Source organism: Fundulus heteroclitus, chromosome 12, assembly GCF_011125445.2.
Source record: "Fundulus heteroclitus isolate FHET01 chromosome 12, MU-UCD_Fhet_4.1, whole genome shotgun sequence".
Taxonomy (NCBI): Eukaryota; Metazoa; Chordata; class Actinopteri; order Cyprinodontiformes; family Fundulidae; genus Fundulus; species Fundulus heteroclitus.
Genome location: NC_046372.1, coordinates 34,406,828 through 34,423,982, shown reverse-complemented (window position 1 = coordinate 34,423,982; position 17,155 = coordinate 34,406,828). Strand labels below are relative to the sequence as shown.

Sequence of the window (17,155 nt, the reverse complement as noted above, 5' to 3'; positions counted from 1 at the left end):
TATATATATATATATATATGTATATATAATAGAAAACATTGGTTTATGACTTAGGTCAACATTACGTCAACATTACGTATTGTTTTATTATCGTAAGGTTAAATTATCGAAAATCGTTAAGATAAAAGATTTATAACCAGTTGTTGAACTTGTCTACTCAAATTGAAAAAATTCTTTGATATTCCAATTTGATCATAAAATACTTTCCCAATTCAGGAAAAATAAATAAAAAATAACAATAAAAAGTGTCACACTTCTGAGCCGTACGTATGAATGAGCTCATGAATTTTTGACAGCTAGACTGCTATTCTTCTGGGCGCGATGCATGCTGGGAGCCGTCAGTTGGCCTTGGAAACATGGCCTGGTGACTCCCGTTATCTCCTGCAGACTCTGACACAGCGGCTTGGCCGAGACCGGAGCCGCCCGCGAGGACGTTTTAAACGTGAAACGGAACCGCTAAAGATGCGGGCTGGGCCCTGAGTGGACTGTCGCACGAACAGCGACGCAGTAGCGGATTTTAGTGCGAGTGTCACGCCCACTGTGCTCGGTAACGTTAAAGCGGCACCTTACGGTAAGCTAGCTCGGCTAATCAGGGCAACCAGGCAAAAGCGGCTGTTAGCTCGGCAGTAATGTAGCGTGAAGTGGAGCTAGCGCCGCTGGTTGCTCGCTGCCCCCCCCCACCGGCTCTCGTGTGCTCCTCGTTTCCCTCCCCTCAGCCCCCCCATCAGACGTCCCCGGCGTCAGATAAGACTGCGACGGTTGGGGCAGTAATGTTGTTGTAGGCGGCGAGCGGTTCTGTCTGGGGCGTTTCTGACTCTCTTGTCACTGAATTTTTAATGTTTGGCTCTTTCGGCATCACTGTCGGAGGAGAGAGTGATGGGCTCCGGCGCCGTGGACTCGTCCCAGTGGCTTTCGGTGAAGGAGGAGACGATATTTCTCCATGACGGACTCATACGGGTCACGGATCTGGCCGAGCTGCCCAGTGAGATCGGGGTGTCGGAACAGGGAGACACGGAGCAGGAGGTAAGTGAACGCCGGACTCTCGCAGCATGAGCCACACGGCTATACACGGCGAAGGTGCGCACGCAGGCAGGCAGGGGGGCTTTTAGTTTTATTATGCTGTAAGAAAATAAAATAAAAAGATGTACACGTTTGCTGCCTGCAACACAGACTCGGTGGATCACAGGTGCAAGCACCGACGTTTGCAAGTTTTCTGCTCTGCTTGTTATCGATTCGCTGTCAGAGCCCAACTGTTTGCTGGCTGCTTTCAAAATAAAAGCCTTACCGCAGTTGCAATCGCCCGTTGTGTAACGTTCAGCACACCCTGAACACACAGATTCAACACACGCGAGAGAGGAACGTGTTATTCTGTCCCACGAAGTTAGACAATAATAAGTGGTCACCGGTGTCCCCTGTAAAGGTGTGTGAACCGCACAGACATGACAGGCTTGTTTTAAAACCGTGCCCAGTTCACAAACGTGTTGTTCATTATAGGATCTGTTTTGCCGGTGTCTTCCATTTCTCATCTTAATTTCAACCATCTAGAGAGTAGATCAATGCATAGGTTTCCTCACATCTAATCAAATGTTTACAACCTGCTTTTCTTCTGAAAGGAACAGGACAGAGCGCGGATGTTACCACTGGGTTACTTTCATCTAGCTTTGTAAAGATGACTGTAGAGACTTCTAGCTGCAGGAACAATGTACACTTACAGCCTCCATGTTTCAGAATGCCACTTTCTCATTAAAACAGGCGTCTGCTTTTGCCGGCTCTCTTACGTTGCATGAGCTTTACGCCTCCACTGTTCAACATTCAACTCATGACCAACCGTGAAATAGGCCGTCCATATTGAATAAACCCAGATCCACACATTCTAACCCTGTGATAACTCAGCAGGTGGACATACACTAAGCCGGCCATTAACATAACGTGTAACTAATGCTTTACAGTTGTATATTTAATTCAGGGCGACTAACTAGTAAAAACACACAACCAGCTAACCTCCGTCAGAACAACTTGTTTAGCTCTGTATCCCTTTGCATGTATAGCCTTCTGTATAACATTAACATATTCCTGTTTTTTTTCCTTCAGTATCAGCCCTCTGACTTGCGGTTTAAATCACCCGTTTATCATTTCTTTTTCTTAATTTCAAAACGCTCAAATTATGTTCAAAGCGGCCATAAAAACAATCTTCAGCACATCGAGCGTTCCTACAGCGTAGACCTTGGTTGTGTGACGGCTGTTTGGGCTCATCAGCGGTCAGACTCAGCCAGTTTTTCGTCGTCGTCACTTTGGGAACAGCGGAAGACCAAAGTGCAGAAAGTGGTACCCGCGCCACTCCTTGGGAAAAACCAGGGCTTGCGACAATGTGCAGACATAGTTGTGACATCTGTTCCATCACATTACTCGGTCTCAACACAATTTAGACATCTTTGAGGTGGATGTATTGGATACGGAGGATTGTTGTAGTGGCGGCGCAGGATCGCTTTTCCATCAAAGCCAATTACAGCGCGTGTGGACGATATTCGATCAGCTCACAGATGCAGTCGTTTCATGCCCTTTTAATAAATGGCAAAGCTGTCCACATGCAAACTGTGTTGCTGCTCCGTTGTCTTTGAAAATTCAACGTATTTTGAGCACATTTCAAAATGCTATCCGGTAGATAATGACACAAATCAATGCAGGGGGGATAATACATGTGGTTTGGCCACTGTGACGTTCCCTGCCTGTCTTCCTGTGTTGTCCATCCATAAGGCTTAGTCATGTAGTTCCGTTTTCGTAGGTGTTGTGATTCTGACTATTTTTATCTGACGCATAAAATGAGTGGCAGCGGTGTTTTGCAGAGCGGGGAGGAGAAGGGGCCAGCCTCCAGTTAAAGACTGTTACTGTAACATAAGAAGCAATGCTGAAATTCGATCGATACAAATTGTGCCTGCTAAATGGTATAAATGGATTTTTTTTTTTCTCCTCTGGCCTATGATTCGTGGGCTGCAGAATGTAATCAATATGTGAAATGCTGCCTAAGTGCACATGAAGCACATTGTTTCACTTTTGATCCGCTGTACCTAATGATCTTTGATTCCTCTGACCATTAGCCCAAAGATCTGTAGCTACAAGAGTTTATTTCCTAGAAATGATTCATCACTTTTGTCTGTATACTAAATAGATTCATTATTGACATTTTGGAAATATTTCCCTTAATTCCACAGTGACTATATTGACCGCTGTTAAACCTGTAATATAGTCTTGAAGTCTTGTGAAATATTTATATCAAACTTCATTCTCAGGAAATGAAGCCAGAGATGGACTAACCAACCCAAAATAAACACAATCTGGACACGTGTAGACACTCATAATTGCTGTTTTTACTCCTTTTTTTGCTGTAGGTTTATAAGTTTTTTGTCTTTTTTTCCCCCCCTCTCATCTTACTTCTCATCCTCTTCTCCAGATTCTTACTTTTGAGACGAAGAACCCCGTGGAGCTCGCAGAGCGTCTGCGTGCTGTCTGCGGGAATCAGAGCAATGCGTACGCCCGTCTGCTGGAGTACCGTCTCAACGCGCTGCGCGGCCTGTGGGCGGCGCAGCGGCAGCTGGCCCTGGAGGAGCAGCAGGACCGCGAGGGAAGCGGAGGGGCTGACGAGGAGACCCTGGCCCTGCTCAAAAGGCAAGGCCTCCTCCAGCAACCCGAGCAAGCTCCTTTCGCCTCCCGCGTCGCCCTACTGCTGGTCTTCCCCCTGCTGCAGTCCCAGACCCGCAGCGACCCGGCGCTCTGCGGCGTGACGGCAGAAGTCCTGCTAGCCTGCCTCCGGGACTGCCAGCCGCTCAGCCTCAGCAAGGAGCCTGCAGACTGTCTCAACGGCCTGGAGGGCTTGCTGTGCTCCTGGCTAGAAGATGGTGCGCAGGGGTCAGGCCAGGCTCAGCCTCCGGCTCGCTCCCAGATCCTTCACACACAGAGACAGCGGGAAAATGCCGCTGCTGCACTTGTGGCACTCGCCTGCGCCAGGTGAGGCAATAACATCTGTCCTTGTGGTTTTTAGGGCACATTTCGTATTATCGTTCCGGTGGTTTGTGTCAACAGAGAGCAATAGAATCTGAAGGTATATTTGATAAACACAGCTTCATATTACTAAGTAATATGAAGCTGTTTAGATGTTAAATAACTGAAGCCTATCATTGACGTTGCTCTCCACCAAGTTAGTTATTATTAGCAACCTATATGCTAAAATTAGCGCCTAACTTGATCTAATCTGATCAGTTCTCTTCCATGGTCCCCGCTGCATGCGTGATAATACTTGGTTAAAGTTTTAAAAAAAACACAATGTATACATTTTGCTTTGCTTTTAAAATCTAAGATGAATGATTAAATCGGGGCAACTGTGGCTCAGTGGGTAGAGTAGTCATCCTGCAACTGGAAGGTTGTGGATCCAATTCCAGCTTCCTCCTGTCACACGTCGATATGCCCACCGACGTGTGTATGAATGCGTGCGCGTTAGCTGGTGAAATGGGTGAATGTGGCTCTAGTGTGAAGTGCTTTAGAGATTCAGTCCATTTACCATTAATCTTAAACGTGTCTAAGTTTAAGTACAAACCAGCATTCATAACGAAAGCCTTCTGTATCCTACTGATTAGCACTTAAAATGTGTTGATTTTATTGCTGTAGCTTCTTAAACTATAAAAAAGAGAAGAGAAAAAAAAGGTAAATGTGGTTTGAAGTGAGGTTTAAAAAAAAGGTAAATGTGGTTTGAAGTGAGGTTTAAAAAAAGGTAAATGTGGTTTGAAGTGAGGTTTAAAAAAAAGGTAAATGTGGTTTGAAGTGAGGTTTATTTTATACCAAAGAGCGTATTGTGCTGGTTTATGTTCACATTTGTGTCTAAACTTTGGTGGTGACAACACACATATAAACTCGTCCCAACCAGAACGCTCCACTGTTTGTTTACCTCCGCCGAGGTCCAGAGCTGTGGAGTGTCTGCTTTTTGTGGCGTGGAACCATCCAGCTATGGGCCCTTTATTTACCCAGAGTTGGAGCCAATCAAAGGACAATCAGCTTTACTCTTCCTGACCTCTGATAGGGCTGCTTCAGGGGGGGTAAACACGTGGGCAGCACTGCCATGTGCGTGATAAGCTTTTTGCACTGCGAGATGTGGAAAAAGTCGCTTTTATTGGGAAGAGACATGTTTGTATGTGACCTGTGGACCAGTTGAACTCTGACTCATGTGTACGTTCTGTTTTACCTTCAGAGGGAATCTTTTAGGATTCTGGTTTATGACTGGACAAACATAGAAAATCTAATAATGTGATGATTGCACGCTTGGGTTTAGTTTGGCTTGTGTGGTAATCTGTTAGTACACGGCATGATGAAGCGGGTCGCTCATTCAGCGCTGAAGCGATTCCTGGTGGAAAATAATATCCGTGTCACAATGAAAAAGCTTTTAGTTCTCGATAACACAAGAACTACCAAGAAGAAATGGATTTTAATTTACATCATAACTGCATTGTCTTCGGGTAGATATCTCTTCCGTTATTAAAATCCTCTCCTACTCATTAACTCTCTTACAGTTCCAAGTGCTTTGCAATGTTATTTCTCTTGTGTTTCATGCTGGGGCCTGATTTGTAATCTGGCAAACTGCTTTGTAGGGGCTCTTTGAAGACTTTCATTCACACGGTTCATCTGCTGCAAAAACAAACCGATCTGGGCCATCTTCCTGTGGCAGATGTCCTTTACAGGTAGGAGAACCCACTTGGTTGATCTAAAAATCCAAAAATCCAAAAAATAAAAATGTAACCGCTGTATATCCCGTCCTGCACAAGACTTCTGCTCCTTGAAGGAGGCCCGGGCTCCCCATCCTGCCTCTTGGGGGGCAAACACAGTGTGTCTTGGGGTTTTGAGGATATGCTGCCCACTCCTGATAACTCCACGGGAGGAGCAGAAAGTAAAGGTAAACACTACTTTGTGGTCATTTTCTGGTCACCCCATTATCTGAAGCTTTGATCTGCTGATACCAATGGTTGCTAATTCCCGTCTATCCTTTTAAATATAAAAAAAAATATATTCAAAACGTATATTTTTCTTTTTCTGTCTGGATCAATAAAAAATGTAAATGTCTTTACAAAATGTTACAAAACGGAACAATGATCTTATGAAACAAGGGCCCAGGACACAGAGCAGTCTTTTTCTTTATCGCTGGAAAAAAAAATCAACAATAAAATTCTACAGGTTATCTGTGTAGTATATATCCTTTACTCTTACCAAATAGCCTACAGCTCAATCACGTCAGTGTTTTCCTCAAATAAAGAAATGCCCCACGCCACAAGATCTGCTGAAAAGGAGCGAGAGCTGACTCCATCTCTATATTTGGGAGGAAATGGCTGTTGTTTACTGTCAGACGTGCTAAATTGTGAAAACATTCATTCATTTATTGTAACCACCGGAGCCTTACGAAGCCTTTCTGTGATTGATCATCTTTTCTTTTTTTTTTTTTGCATTAGGATCCGGGGTAACATCACTGTGTGTGGAGCTGAGCAGCCTGTCACACAGTTCTTCAATTAAACAGAATTTCACAGTTTTTTTTTTTTTCAAAACAAAGACAACAGGATGACAGAGTTGACATTTAAACGTGTCTTTTGTGTGATGTACACCCAGTTTTCACTGTATTTCCTGTAGACTAAGTAGGTGTTGAGCTGTGAGATTTCCAACATTTCCTCATTTAGCATGATTTTACGACAGATAGAAAGGGTTAAAACAGATTTAGCTGGAACACGTTAAGTCTTCCTGTTGTCTGCTCACACCCCCTTCCCTGTTTACCAGTCTGAATCAACAGCTGACATGCTTTTGTAGAAAATATAGGTCACTAAATCTTCTTCCTGTAGTGAAAACTCTATTCCAAAGAGTGTTGCCATCAGTCCGACCTGTTACTAATTAAATATCGTGCATATTCAGATTTGGAAAAAAACATAACCCACCAGTCAGGCGTAAAATCAGTAAGTGTGGATTGGTAAATTTAATAAATTGTGGTATAAATATCTGAATATTTGTTTTTCACGTTAAATCAATTCTCCATCTGGACATGAAGAATTGCAGTTTTTACATTTTAAAATGCCATTAGTGTTAGTTGCTGTTGAATACTATTCTATTTCTTTGCTGATTTTGCTAACAGATCTTTTGATCAATAACACTGCTTTTACTTTCCATTGTTTACCTCTTGTCTTGCAGACACAGACCTGGGGCGCTGTCTAGCCACAGATGGTCTATATCTCTATACCACAAATTCTTCTGGGAGAGGACTGAGCAAGCTTGGCTCTGGTTTACATGGGACACTGAGGTAATGTGACTCTCAGTCCTCAGTGCATTCTGTCATCTACAGCAATAGGTTCACTTATCCATCTGAAGGCAGTGATGGGGTCGTGGAATGTCCTGGATGTTCCATAGACCACTATCTGCGGTGCAAAATCAAATTCATACATTTTATAGTGTTCACTTTCTTGATTTCATTTGAGAAAAGATAACTTTGAAAACAAATCATGATAAAAGAGGATACAACGAGGCAAGGCCACCTTGTTCCTTTAAACTTCCCAGTAGGGGATAGTTGCAGTGAACATCTTTGCTACAGTCTTGCTTCAGGGCTGACCATTATCAACTCATGCTGCTCACTCTTTGCTTGTAGCTGTTACCAGCGTGATACAGCATGACGGACAGCTCACTGACACCTTTTCCCAAGAACGCAGTCAATAGCTCGTCTCAATTAGTGCTTATAAATGAAAGCGGTAGTGTGCATCAGATTAGCTGCACACTTCAATAATACACATAAACTACATTTAAGACTTGCTGTTTGATGACATATTTGTTGATTTTCTGTACCAGTTTGAGTTTTATCCGCACTTTTTGGGGATGTTTGAGACCCATCATAGCAAGTTTTAGGTGAGAGGTAGGATGGCAGGCTGCCAGTGAAGCTACAGGGCCCAACACAGAGACACCAGTCAGCCCAGTTTTTATTTGTTGTTAACTGTACAGCCCACTAACACCAAAGGTCAAAGTAAATTATCACTCACTGCGTCTGACTATAAATGTAGAAGTCGTAGTCATCGAAAAGGAGGAATAGAAAACAAACTTAAACGGAGGACCTAAATGTCACTCACTGCTGTGACAAAAATGCACTCAAGTTTGAAGGATGTGGAGAACAGACAGAGAAGTGATAAAGATGAAGATAGAAGCAGCCGATTTGTGGCGCAGACAAAATAAAACCAGAAAACGGACAATATGCACTGTGCATTCATGGTAAAGAGAAAATACACTCTCTTTTCATTCTGCAGAGCTGCTAAATCCTTGTAAAGAGTTGATGAGAAACAGGGTTTGGGTCCCTACAATGGACAACAGAACGTAACGGTCAAATCCAGCAAACAAATCCCTTCCTATCTGTGTGAAGAAATTAGCTTTTCTATTAGGAAAGGTTCTTATTTTTTTATGCTTCTTCATTATTTCAGTCCAACCGATCCAAAAACATTTGATGGGGATGTTTTTTTTTTATATACAAAGTTTTTAAAACTCTCATAGGAACTAACAGTTTGTCACTATCTGTAAGCCTCTCGGTCTAATTTCTAGATTAAACCTTTTCTTGCCTTGTGTCAAAGTCTCCTAGAAGTCTTTCAACGTTTCCAGGTTCTTCATCCTCCATGGTTGTCCCATGAAGCTCTTGTTGCTCATCTATATTCTCTCATCAGTTAATATTACTGTAACAGTTTGAGATATCTCCTGCTGCTCACAGTGTTTGACCATACGGGACATCTATGTTGTATAGTTCTATGACTTTTAACAAATACAATATATCAGAGAAAGGTCAAGCTGAGGACGGTGCTTTTAGTTTTGAAATCCTGTAAAGCCCTCCAAACTCTTTGTTTTCGCCAGATGTGATCTTGCAAAGCAAAAGCATTCTAAAGACGAAAAAGACCAATGTTAACTAAATGTATATTAATAACTGAACCTTTTGGTTCTGTTAGCACACAAGTATTAATGTGAGATTTGTCAGCCTACTGGAATACTAGCATTTCAAATCACAGTCCTGCTCTGCATGTGCAGGGGTTTTGTGTATTGTCGGAACGAAGAGTTGGAGCCTGGCTGGGTGGTGTTCAGCAGTGGTCGTCTCCTCCACCGTCCCTCTTCCTTTGATGCCAAGCCTCATCAGCTGTGCCAGGTTGTTGACCCCTTCACTCTCCAGGTACTGTCTGCTTTCAGTCCATGGCACAGCAACCTTCAAAATGATTCTCACACGCCTTGTGATTTTATTGCCTCGTTTTTGCGGTGAGAAAAACTTGAAATTGATGTGAAATAAACAACGCTGAACTTTCAAGATGGAGAGCAGTAATAAAAATGGAGCATTATCTTATATAGCAAGAATATGCAAGTTAAAAATACATGGTTCGTTGAGTTTAGGTGTATTATTTATGTCCACCGAGCTCTAGACTACTGTGAAAACTCCAGATGTGTCTGATGGCATTCTGATGCTGTTTCATGTTCAGGTGTGCCAGATTGTGCCCATGCCAGCCCATCACTTCCCTGTGGGCAGCAGCATGACCACGCTGCATCTCTGCTCTGATGGAACCTACCTGTACTGGGTCTGGTCCCCAGCAAGTCTCAACGAGAAGACTCAGAAAGGCCACTCCGTCTTCATGGATGTCTTTCACCTGTCGGTGAGGGCCGCATGCCTGCAGCATATTCTGAGCCGCGAGTTGCTTTTGCTCGTGTTCACCTTGGTGTTTCTTCGTCTTCTCCGCGGCACAGACGCAGACAGGGCTGTGTGTTGCAGACATCCTGCAAGAAAGGGTGATTCTGACTCGCAAAGAGGGCGAGTCTTCCAAGTGCTTGAATGAACTTCTCCTGAGTCGAATGTCCCGCTTCCGGGCCTCCCACTCCGCAACGCTGGCCGCTCTCACGGGCTCCGCAATCACAAACACTGTCAAAGAAGAACAGTCTGGTAATGGCAAAAAGACCCGCTGCAGTAAATGGCGCATGATGTAGCATGAATTAAGTTTTTGATTCTGCTTCTTCACCTGTGACACTCTGGCCTCCAATTCCTCTACAGCTGTAAACACTAGCTGTGGCCTCCCGCTGAAGACGCTGAGGAAGACCCCCATGTATGTGTGCGGCACCTACCTAGTAATGCTAGTTTCTCCTCCCGGTGTGTCTGGCAGCTCTGCCACTCGTTCCCTGTTCGGAGGCACCAGCAGCCTGTCTTCTCTTAAAAGTAAGAAGAAAAACCACCAATGAAGTTATTTTTTTTTCAGTGAATATATTTGTTTTCGATTTTATTAATTTGAACCATTAACACAAATACTAATCAGGCATAACTAAACGATTACTGATGGTCAAACATTATTTGGTTGGACACAATACAAAGCAAGTCAACACTTTATCCTCAAAGCTGATATTAGAAGTGAAGGCTAGCCTACTGGGTGAGACCAGTCCAGTGTGGTTAGTATCCATCCTATATAATTCAGACTATTCAGGTTGCTCATGTGGTCATTGTTCCCTGCCCAAAGCACCAACAATGGGCGCATAAGAATAAGAAAAGGATCTGCTGCTAACATCTTGCTTCCCGATAGCACAGCAGACCCTCAGTGTTTTAGCAGAGTCTCTAACTCTCAACAAAGGGGGACCAAGGCACTGTTGGGCAGGTGGTCATAAGGATTCATACCAGATCGCCATATATTGTAACGTTTGGTTCTGTTGCTGTTTGAAGATGTTACTGAAAACAGAAGCTGACATAAATTATATTTGGTGTTCATTTTGCTTTTTAGTTTTAGCCTCCAGCCTGGTCTTTAATTTGGCCGATGGCCAGTTCAGCAGCCGCGCTGACCTCATTGATGCTCCAGGCAGTTCTCTTGGCAGGGGAGCCCAGGTAGCAGGGCTAGGTGGGTTCAAGCTGTCCCATTCACTTTGCTTTTAAAGTCACTGAAATCCATTAATGTTGCATTAGCGCGTCATTACGTCATAATGCTTTATTCTAAAGGGGCGTGTTATGATGCGTTGAACAACCTGATCTGGACGTGCTCCAGTGACTACATAGATCAGTGGTGCAATCCTGGGAACCAAGCCTTTCATCATGTGTGCCATAGGCTCGGTGTTAGCCATGTCATCAAAGAACCCAAAGGTAGACCCAATGACTGCCAATGCCGCATCGATTTTTGTGACATTTGGTCAGACACGTGTTCACTCGAGAAATGTGTTTTTTTTTTTTTGACAGAGGAAACAGTGGCCACCGGGGAGGTGATCAACCAGCTACTTCACCATGTAGGTGCTATGTGTATCCACCAGCTCAACCTGCTGGCAGCCAGCAGCAACAGCCTGCCCCTGGAAGCGCTGCTCGGTAAACAACATCCCATTGAAGCCCGCCACTTCAGCAGCATCTGCGACATCATGGAAAAGGCCATGGTCAACGGAGATACCTGCATTATCCGCTGCATCCTGGTCGTGTTCCAGGTACGCCACAGACCCAGATGGGTGAAGTACGGCAGAAAAATGGCTCAACGCTTATTTGACAGGACGGCTAAGATGACCGCAATCTCTTGGTGTTTTTTTGAGTTTTCCCGTTTGTTTGGCTGTCTTACCCAGGTGGTTTTCAGGTTCTTCAATCCCCAGTCGGAGCAGGATAGAGAGAGTGTGCGTCGATCGGGCCTGCTCCTGTGGCAGCTGCTCATGGCTCCCGTGGATCAGATAGGAACAGAGATACAGAGAGAAGTGTGCCTGGCCATCAGGTATGTCATAGGACCACACGTTTCCTCTTTTTCGTTCATTTTAAATGGTGATAGTCCTTTTTTTCTCTAACCTTTCTACTTGTTCTCTGTACGTTTAGCTCAGGCCTGAACATTTTGTATCAGGGAGAGACGGAACTGAGCAAACTACTGAAACTGGTTCTAACTGAAGGTGACTTTTTTTTTTTTTGGGAGAAAAATATGAAAATAAAATGAAGTGGCGCTTCTAATGGGATATGGTGGCATTAAGTCTCGTGTTTTACGTGGAATACTCAGGTGAAAGAAACAGTGGCCTGTCTCAACTTCGTGATGTAATTCTCACCAACTTGGCTGAACAACTACAGAAGAACAGATTTGGGAGTGAAGAAGATGACCACTACAGGTAACTGGTGGTTCTTACTTAGCAAAAAAAAACGCTTTTCAGGGAAAAAAATATCCTTATAGATATCTACTCGTTGAAAATGCTTTAAATATCCCTTTTTTCTTCCAGACTAAACGATGAGCTCCTGCACTGTGTCCTCAAGATTGTAGTCCGGGAGTCCTGCCTCCTCATTACTAAATGTCAGACTGTTGCCAGAGATGACTTTCAGAAGCTGCTCTCCACTGTGCCAGTATGAAAATTAGTTCAGCAGCTCTTAAATGTCAACTCTGCGGACGGATCACATGCTTTTTTAAAGTTGACGGTCTAACGACTTATCAATGGTTTTTACTCTTCTTTCTTTAAGGTGGTCTCACCTTGTTTGCGCTACCTCATGGCTGTTCAAAACCACCTCCTCAGTAACACCATTCTTATCCGTCCCGATGAAAGTGACGACAGTGATAGCTCCCTGCAAGGGGAAACAATGAAGGTACAGGTAAACATCCCCTTTAACTACCCTTTCCACTGTTCAGTCTTCGTGTGTCTTTGAGGAACAAAGTCATGACGTAATGCAGTGGAAGACAAAACAGTATGGATGCTGATTAAAGGTCTTGTTGGGCGGTTCCCTTTAGCACTCCCTCTACTTTAACAGCCAATTTCATCAAGAGTTGATGGAATTGATGTTTATATTGAAATAAATACCAATATAGAGTGATTGCAATCAGTAGAATTGTGTGAAAGGCATTCATTTAGGGTTTTGTTATTGTTGAAAAAACATTGAGGCAGTGTTACGTAAGTCTGGGCCTATTCTGTGTCGCCCTCAGGAGCTGCAGGGCAGCATCTTGTCTCTGGCAACGAAAATCCTGGTGGGTTGTGATGAAGTATTGGAGACCCTGCAGCAGGTGACCACAGCCCTGATCAACAGTGACATTTCTGACAGAGAGACCAGGTGAGCTTTTCATTTCCATCGTATTCAGTGTGCTTTTATATAGAGATGTCTTTTTGGCTTATACCTATTTGAGGTAATTTCTCTTGGAAAAAACTATCACAAGAATGAGTGGTCATTAATTAGTTATATTGTGAACGGAGGCAACGTTGTGCTGTGTAAGAGAAAGAACAGTGGCTGTTAAACAGGGCTTTACTGTTATGGATTTGACATCTTTCTTTGTGTAATCGTTCCCCTCTCTACGGTTCAGGTTGAAGGGTTTGGAGCAGGTGACCAAGGCAACTATGCTTGGGCACCTTTTACCAGTGTTACTCACCTCTCTGATGCATCCCACCTTGCAAACCCTCACTCTCGCCGACGCCCTCATGCCCCAGTTGGTGCAGCTAGTGCTTTATACCAGCCAGGTTAGTTTGACCAATCTTAAAGAGTTCTTTTATAAAATGTGATGAAAGGGAACTTGAGTGCTAATGTTTTGTCACACTTTTTTTTTTTTTTTAAGACTGCCTTGTTGCTTAAGACTCAGTCTCTCCTTTTCACTGAGGATCTTTTACCTGTGGGTGGCTCTCTTGGTCAGGGAGCAAAGGCATGTACCGCTGATGACAAGTGAGTTTTGCGAAGAGGCACTGTGGGGAAAAATTATATTTTAATAATAGTATTTAATAATGTTTTTTTTTTACTGTGTACACTACCCATTTAATGCAACCACTGTTAATAGTTAATATAACACTGGAGAGCGCTTTGCAAATATATTTATAATCCTTCAGTCTCTTTAAATTGTGTGTCATTACAACCACAGGTATCAATATTATTTCACTGGGATTGTAGGGAAGACCAACATAAATTAGTCCAGAAAGAAAAACGCCTGGTTTTCCAAATGTTTCTACAAACAAAATCTGAAATTATGGCATGCATTTGTTTTTTACTCCTTAGCAAGCAGTTATCTTTAGAAGTCACCTAATTAATAAATTGGTTGAAAGAGAAGTGATTAGCCAAATACTCCAAACATATGGCCTTTGTGGAGGAGGAGGAAGAAGAAATTAATTATCACTGTCAAATGTATTTAGATAGCACACTTGAAGGTACATAGCCACGTTATATTCTAATAGAAAAAGACCAAAAACTGTTTGATCATGATAAAATAAAGTTATATACGCCAAGCCCCCATCCTGATAATGTTTTGATGGACCTTTTTTGTGGATAAAAATAGCCCCAGCACCAGGCGTGATGACCAGATATAAACAGATGTGGCGGCATCTACCTGCAGTATCGCAGAACTATTATAATGCTGCTTTGCTTAATTAATAAAACAGTATTAAATGATGCCGGACCAAGGCTGACCGTTTGAAATGCCTCGCAGTAAAGCGGCAGCGCGGCGTGATCAAAGACCTACCGTTATTAATTAAATACACTAATCTACATCAACCTTATGAGCCTTATATCAGAAAATATACTCATGTCAATCAACTCTACGGTCACATCTGAGCGATCGGTGGCTTTAGCGTCCGCTTCAGTCAACACCAACGTTCATACTGGATTCCCAGCAACATTCCAGTCTTTTCCCTCTGGGAATTTTTTTTGTGTGTTTTTTCTGTCTCTTGATCTTGGACCATTCTGCATTGTTTCACTGGGAGACACTAATATCCATTAGTCAGTTACTTGTTTTATCCCCTGCTGCGCATGCACAGTGTTGTACTTCCTCTGTTATTAAAAATAAACACGAAAGGCGACATTTACTAACAAACAGAGTAAAAATAAAGCGGAAAAAGCCAAAAATAACTAATACGCCAGCAGGACGTGATAATCTTTCAAAAAAACTTTGTATTCAACCAGAGTGAGCTACTGACGTATAAATAAAAAAAGTCAAATAACGTGGCTATGCACCTTTAAAGACAACAGAGTTGACCAAAGTTTCACAGTTACACAAACAATCATACAGTCAAATAATAGAAAGAATAAAACTCAAATACGGTTGCATAAAACACAGAAGAATTAAGATTTCGAAAAACTATTAAGCGTCTCATACTGAATCAGATTAAGGCCCCCCAAAATACATTGAAGTTTGTGGTTGTAATGTGCCAAAATGGGACAATGTCCAATGAGGATGAATACTTTTGCGAACCCCTCTAAATAAATGATGCTATTAGTCTATATCAAAGTTTTCTGAACCTTCTTCATTATTTGTGTTGTTTTTTTTTTTTTATAAGAATTCTTGATGAACGAGAAGAAGCAGGTTTCTTGACCGGACTGAAGATCCCGGCTCCGTGGGCTGCTGGGAAAACGGTCGAGACGATGCACCCAGTGAGGGATAACTACAAGTTCAAGGAGACGGTGCACATCCCTGGAGCCCGCTGCCTGTACCTGCGCTTCGATGCCCGCTGCTCCTCACAGTACGACTATGACAAGGTAGTTACTCTGACAACCGCAAGTGATCCTCATTGTTTGGGTCTTCTGCGCAGGTTTTCTGCGATTTCGCTACCGTTTTCTCAATCAGTCTATCGTTCTATATTTTAGCTGGTTATCTATGCCGGTCCCAACACCAACAGTCGTAAAGTAACAGAGTATGGAGGAAACACGCTGGGCTATGGAAGTCGCAGTGTCCTAGGAACAGGATGGCCTAAAGATCTTGTAAAGGTAATCCGAAATCTATCACAGACATGTACATGGTGAGCTCTTATTCGTCGTAGTGGTAAGGCAAGGCAAATTTATTTATTTAGCACAATTCAGTACAAGACAATACAAAGTGCTTTACATGATTAAGATATAGCAAAATAATAAAATGTAGATAGAAAATAGAATAAAAGCAAGTAGGGATAGAATGTAGTAACAAAAAAGAACATTAAAAACAGTAAAACTGTTTAACTAGAACAGTCAAAGGCAATTTTAAACGGATGTGTTTTCAATCTTGATTTAAAATAACTCGGGCTTTCCGCACTTTTACAGTTTTCTGGAAGTTTGTTCCAGATAAGCGGAGCATAGGAACTAAATGCTGCTTCTCCTTGTTTAGTTCTGGTTCTAGGTATGTGGAGTAGGCTGGAGCCAGAAGACCTTAGTGGTCTGGATGGTTGATACACTGATAACAAGTCTGTGATGTATTTAGGTGCTAAGCCATTCAGGGATTTATAGACTATCAGAAGTATTTTAAAGTCTATTCTCTGAGATACAGGGAGCCAGTGTAAGGACTTTAGAACTGGGGTGATGTTCTCTACTTTCTTAGTCTTAGTGAGGACGCGGGCAGCAGCGTTCTGGATCAGCTGCAGCTGTCTGATCCACTTTTTAGGCAGACCTGTGAAAACACTGTTGCAGTAATCAATTCTACTAAATATAAACGCATGGATTAGTTTTTCCAGATCCTGCTGAGATATTAGTCATTTAATCCTAGAAATGTTCCTCAGGTGATAGAAAGCTGACCTTGTAATTGTCTTTAGATGCTTTTGAAGGTTCAGGTCTGAGTCCATCACTACTCCCAGATTTCTGGCCTGATTAGTGGTTTTTAGCTGAAGCGACTGAAGCTGTGTGCTAACTTTTGATCTTTCCTCTATTGGTCCAAATATTATTACTTCAGTTTTGTTTTTATTCAGTCGAAGAAAATGTTGGTACATCCACGTATTGATTTCTTGGTGGTGTAATAGTTACTTTCGTAACTTTTTTTTTCTGCCTATCTTATTTAGGTTGAAGGAGATACTGTCACATTTTCCTTTGAAATGAGAAGTGGACGTGAACACAACACTCCCGATAAAGCCATGTGGGGGTTCGCCTGTACAGTCAGAGCTCAGGTGACAAGTGGGAGCACCTCACATCCCTATTCCCAGCTGATTATTCATACTGGCGGTGAGATCGTCACTCCTCAACGTGCCATTTGTTTTTGTCAACAGGAGTCCTCCGAGGATGTCTCCGGAGGCCTCCCCTTTCTTGCAGACCTTGCGCTGGGTCTGTCAGTGCTGGCTTGCTCTATGCTCCGCATTCTTTACAACGGGCCAGAGGTGACAAGAGAAGAAGAAGCCTGCCACGATTTGTTGTGTTCAAAGCTTTTGCAAAGGTGACGCGGACAAATGGAAATATATAAAGTAGCGATTAAAGTAACATTAAAAATAGTTTTAGACAATATTTGGT

At 42.9% G+C, this 17,155-nt stretch overlaps 1 protein-coding gene across 2 annotated transcripts in view; it reads left to right on the top strand.

Annotated features, from left to right (window-relative positions):
* Positions 1-326: 326 nt before the first annotated feature.
* LOC105939211 (probable E3 ubiquitin-protein ligase HECTD4) overlaps positions 327-17,155 on the top strand; it is a 43,759-nt gene continuing 26,930 nt past the window's right edge. The window contains exons 1-24 of one of the 2 annotated variants that reach the window (XM_012881290.3): positions 327-1,023; positions 3,449-4,002; positions 5,634-5,723; positions 5,808-5,935; positions 7,210-7,318; positions 9,070-9,208; positions 9,510-9,680; positions 9,772-9,964; positions 10,073-10,234; positions 10,788-10,901; positions 11,000-11,140; positions 11,234-11,469; positions 11,602-11,744; positions 11,843-11,913; positions 12,018-12,123; positions 12,232-12,352; positions 12,467-12,589; positions 12,924-13,048; positions 13,296-13,449; positions 13,545-13,648; positions 15,250-15,448; positions 15,557-15,676; positions 16,714-16,818; positions 16,918-17,081. In XM_012881290.3, coding sequence (XP_012736744.2) covers positions 877-1,023; positions 3,449-4,002; positions 5,634-5,723; positions 5,808-5,935; positions 7,210-7,318; positions 9,070-9,208; positions 9,510-9,680; positions 9,772-9,964; positions 10,073-10,234; positions 10,788-10,901; positions 11,000-11,140; positions 11,234-11,469; positions 11,602-11,744; positions 11,843-11,913; positions 12,018-12,123; positions 12,232-12,352; positions 12,467-12,589; positions 12,924-13,048; positions 13,296-13,449; positions 13,545-13,648; positions 15,250-15,448; positions 15,557-15,676; positions 16,714-16,818; positions 16,918-17,081 — 3,719 coding nt within the window. In that variant the 5' untranslated portion in view covers positions 327-876. Of the gene's footprint in view, positions 1,024-3,448; positions 4,003-5,633; positions 5,724-5,807; positions 5,936-7,209; positions 7,319-9,069; positions 9,209-9,509; positions 9,681-9,771; positions 9,965-10,072; positions 10,235-10,787; positions 10,902-10,999; positions 11,141-11,233; positions 11,470-11,601; positions 11,745-11,842; positions 11,914-12,017; positions 12,124-12,231; positions 12,353-12,466; positions 12,596-12,923; positions 13,049-13,295; positions 13,450-13,544; positions 13,649-15,249; positions 15,449-15,556; positions 15,677-16,713; positions 16,819-16,917; positions 17,082-17,155 lie in introns of both variants that reach the window. The other variant, XM_012881289.3, reaches the window with a different exon arrangement.